At 40.1% G+C, this 4,894-nt stretch overlaps 1 protein-coding gene across 1 annotated transcript; it reads left to right on the top strand.

Annotated features, from left to right (window-relative positions):
* The first annotated feature begins 31 nt into the window (after positions 1–31).
* Positions 32–3,483, top strand: LOC130559833 (uncharacterized). The gene is made up of 4 exons (XM_057343112.1): positions 32–120; positions 802–862; positions 1,790–2,423; positions 3,419–3,483. Exons 3-4 carry the CDS (start codon positions 1,829–1,831, stop codon positions 3,481–3,483), a joined length of 660 nt encoding a protein of 219 aa, XP_057199095.1. The 5' UTR covers positions 32–120; positions 802–862; positions 1,790–1,828.
* The last annotated feature ends 1,411 nt before the right edge of the window (positions 3,484–4,894 follow it).

Genomic DNA, 4,894 nt, shown 5'->3' with positions numbered 1-4,894 from the left:
CAGGTGCAGAAAAGAGGCGTGACTGACAGCAGGTATGGAAACCGAGAGCAAATAAAAAGTGCAGACACTTTAGAAAACCAGGCATTTAGGCTCTCCAGACTCCCGCTCAATTTGGAGAAGGTAAATCTTCTGTTTTCATTTTAAATATCTTATGGAAATATTTTTTTCTGTAAGTGTTTAGCTCGATCATGTGTTGTATAAGAATACAGTAAGAGTTAGTTATCATTTTGACTTTTAGGAAGTTCATCTGCCTTTGTCTTAGTCTGTTGCTTTTTGCAGGACTTCACTGTCAGTTTTCACGTTTTTTTTCCATCCACACCAGGTGTGGACAGATTATAGTTGCTTAAACAACAAACAGGCAGAAAAAGTACTTATATTCAGATATTCTTGCACAGCAAAATCGCCAGTGTTAAAAAAAGGTCAAATTAACTCTCACGGTGTATAATCCACACTTCGATAGTGTGGATTATATATACACTGTGAGTGTTAATTTGACCTTTTTAACACTGGCGATTTTGCTGTGTGTTCTTAAATCCAGGCTTTTTTAATGAATTAAATTCAACAATTAAATAAAAATGCTTTACCATAAAACTTTTAAACAATAGAATCTAGATTTATCAACATGTCTACCATCAATCTACGATAGTCACACAACAAACACAACTCTGTCTGTCTGCCTTCTCATGAACACAACCGTGCTGTTTTTTAGAAGAGCAGCAGATTTTTGTCTTTTTAAAGCTACTTGAATAAAATAAAGTGATATTATTAAGTCAAGTATTAAATGTTTTCTTTTCCTTTCAGCTGATCATCTTTAGTCATCTTTACACACACCAAAAACAAAGAGCCTAGTGACATTGCTCAGGTATTGTATGATGTTTATAGTGTTTAAGGCATTTGAAACGGCACTTTTCACACGGCATGACATGATGGCATTAATGTTGACACTCTCCAGGACAGGATGAATAAAGCGCTTAAGAAAGAAGAAGAGCTAATCACTTAACATGTCCTAATAATGAATCATTTAAATGATAACCTTTTTTTCACTGGTATTCACTTGAATCTTTTTTTGTATGTGATCTGTCATTTCAACAATTCATAGATAAAAATCTGAAACATATGTAGTGACTTATGAAACATTTGACTCAAAATGCCTTTAAATGAGCAAAACCAAAGATGATCGAAATCGATGCCCATCACATAAACAGAAGAAATGGAAACTAGGTTACCTGATTACCTTAAAAATCCATAGATATCGCTGATAGTTTATACTATTAATACACTTTTTCCAACAAGCGGATGTAACGAGACCAGTTTACCGGTTTAGTCACGTGACATTCGACATCTGTCCTAACATTAGAAGACCAAATACCTGCTGCTGTGAAGACAGATTTCCGTCTTATTTCCCTCTTCTCCGTAACTTTTGCCTGTCTATCACCATCTGTGTTAGAAACAAAATGTATAACCCGCTGACACGAGAGCCAACAGCGTGAATGGCTGAGGAACAGACTCATGATAGATCCAACTATATGGCTTGCAGATCCAAAGATTAGAGTCCAGTTTCACTAGATCTCTCTTCGTCAGGAAATGACTAAATCTGAACATATTAAAACTGTAAATCAACCACCAGGTAGACACAGAGACGAAGGGAAGAACAGCAGGCAGGAGACGAAGTGATGTTGAATAAAATGAAAATGATTTATTGAATCATCTCCGTTGTCCTTCAATGCTCAGTCGATCTCCGTCTGACTACGAACAGATTCAATAGATATTATTATATATTTCTACTCAGACCTATCACTCACCTGAGCCAGAAGAGGAACCTCACACCATGGAAGCACATTCTGTTCCTAGCATTGTAGAGTCTGTAGGTCATAATGGCTCTCAAGCTATCCTGGACAGTATGGCTTTGACAGAGGAGGAACGGAGCGCCATTCAGGAGGCAACAATTGGTCAGCGCGACAATCCAATGTGGCATTTGTTTAGGAGAGGGAGGCTGACTGCCAGCAACTTTGGAGATGTCCTAATGTCAAAGGATGTGACAGCTGTAGTTAACAGGGTGCTGGGAGACCAACCACTGGAGGGTAATTTAGCTGTAAACTGGGGTATTGAGAACGAGAGTAGGGCCATCCAGAAATTCATAGATGAAACTCAGAGGGAAGTCCAGGAGTCCGGCTTGTGGCTGTCTCAGTCAGGAGTGTTGGGAGCATCTCCAGATGGTCTGGTGGGGTCGTCTGAAATATTGGAGGTCAAGTGTCCCTACAAAGCAAGAGAAATGACAATTGATGATGCAGTGAAAATGAAGCGCTTCTATGTCAGTAAGGAAGGGGATACTTACAGCTTGCGCAGAGACCATCGCTACTGGCACCAAGTACAGGGGCAGCTTCACCTCACTGAAAGNATATATATATATATATATATATATAGCCACACTCTAAGCACCACACACTGTATACATTACTAAAATAAATAATTAAGAAAGAATATGCAGAAAAGTATAAAGACAAGTTATTGTTATTCAAATTAATATCACATTAATCGGTCAAACATTTTTAATTAAAAGTGACAACAACAGCCACAAATCCATATAATAAATGTTACAATCAACTGCTGAATCATTATTTAGTAGGAATAACTTGATATGTTTCATTCTGATTTGCACGAGCGCTGTCACTCCTGTGCATGACTGCGTGTTCATCTATTACATCCACAATATGTTTTAAATGAATAATAAAAATACTGAAGCATCTGAAAAATGACAAAGAGCTTCTAGGTACACTTTTGTTTCCTCGGAACTCAGAACAATGAATAACACAGCCACACCAGGCTGAACTACAGTTACGTAACCCTATCTATTATGCTGCATTTTTAACAAAGAATGGCAAAAATGCAGATGTCATGTTAATGCACACACCTTGTAATGTTACTCTGCTTATGACATTCACTGCAATGTGCTGCTGTGAACTGAAGAATGCGCTAAATAACGCGGGCCTAACGACGTTTTCATAATAAAAGTTTTAAAGGGAAGTATAAAGCGATCTCGAATTCTTGTACAGATTACATTATTACTCACAATATTTTAGGGGGGCTAAGCTAGAACTTTAGGGGGGCTTTAGCTCCCCTAAAAAGGGCCTAGCAACGCCACTGAGTCAGACTGTTATTGGTTAGTCAAATAAATGCGGAAGAGGTATGTTTTGAGCTGTTTTTTGAAAGTTGTGAAGGATGCTGCAGTTCGGGTGGAGGCTGGTAGTTCATTCCACCACAGGGGAACCGAATGAGTAAAGGTTTTTGCAAGCGATTTGGTGCCTCGCTGTGATGGAACAACCAGGCATCGCTCATTTTCAGACCGAAGATGACGGGAGGGAATGGAGACCTGGAGCTGTTAAGGTAAATGGGCAAATTTTCCGTTATTGTTCTGAAGGCCAGTGTCAGAGATTTAAACTTGGGGAGGTAAGATTACAGGGAGTGTTACAGCGAAGTTTATAAAGAAATGGTCATGCAAGACATGCAGGGGAGTAACTAGAATATTATTAGTGGTGCAGTTACGAGTCAGAACAAGATCTAGCTGTTGTCCTCCTCTGTGGGTGGGAGGGGTGTTGGCCCTGTGAAGGTCACACGAGGAGAGGAGAGCTAAGAAGTCGGCTGCTTGTGGTTTGTCTAGGTCGATGTTGAAGTCACCTAGCATTACCAGTGGAGTGCCGTCTTCAGGGATAGAGGACAGCAGCGTGTCAAGCTCTTCTAAGAAGTTTCCCAGTTGACTTGGAGAGTGATAGATGACAACACAATGTAATTTTGATGGATAAGTGATGGTGATTGCATGGTATTCGAATGAGGAGTTGCTGCAGGGAAAAGACAGAGGGGTGAATTTCCAGGTGTTGGAAACAAGCAAACCGGTTCCCCCTCCTCGCCCAGAAGAACGAGGAGTGTTGGTGAAGTTGTTGGAAAGTGCAGATGGAGTAGCAGTGCTCTCTTTACAGATCCATGTTTCAGTCAGTGCCAGAACATTGAGATTAAGTCTGCCTTGTTGACAGATGACAAGACAAGCAGACTGTGGAGGGCTGGTGCAGAGTGACCGAAGATGGTGATGAGGTCTCCGCTGTGTACGTTTGTAAGTGCGTCTACGGTAGACAGTCTGAATGTACTGGAAACACATGTTAGTAGCAAAAAAAAAACAATAGACAGTAGGAAATTAAGGGGAAGAAAAATTAAATCAAATCTTAACGTGGCGGCCCTGAGGGTGTCGCTGCTCGGTGGAGTCGTGCAGGTAGAGTCGCAGGTCTTTACCTCGTCGGTCTTCACATGAGGACAGATGCACACTAAGGCTGCCGCTTCCGCTGCCACATCAGAAATCAGTGCTAATATAATAAAGGCTCCCTGAATGCTTAATGGGTCAGTGATTGCTACACAGCTGAGCCCACTTTTTCAGGTTTTTCAACCTCTTCGCTTCGTGACAGTGTACTGTCTGCGTACCATAGAAGTTCATCGCGAGCAGAAGGATCAGGGTAGGGTTGCACCAGCCATTCGTAAGTTCTTAAACGTGAACGTAAAGTCCACACTAGAGGCTTAGTAACTACTACTAGCTAGTTTGTAACTAAATCTTTATGTTATTCGGTTGCACCATTTGGTCTTAACTTAAGGCAGAACGTAGCTAGTTCGTATGCTCTCCGTAAAGTAATACGTAGTCTTCAACAGTCCAATAGCAGCCTGTAAATTCGTGAGAAAAAGTTGTTGAAATGTTGTGAATTTCAAAACATTCTGGATATAAACTTATTTTACCTCACATAATAATGGTAAAAACGGTATATAGAATACTACCTTTCATGAATAACATATTTAAAAGTAGATTAATAAACAAATGCTGTTTAAAACAATACAGCCTACTTAATGCAATAATAAA

Source organism: Triplophysa rosa, linkage group LG10 (assembly GCF_024868665.1).
Source record: "Triplophysa rosa linkage group LG10, Trosa_1v2, whole genome shotgun sequence".
Lineage (NCBI taxonomy): Eukaryota > Metazoa > Chordata > Actinopteri > Cypriniformes > Nemacheilidae > Triplophysa > Triplophysa rosa.
This window is presented reverse-complemented; position numbering and strand designations above follow the sequence as displayed.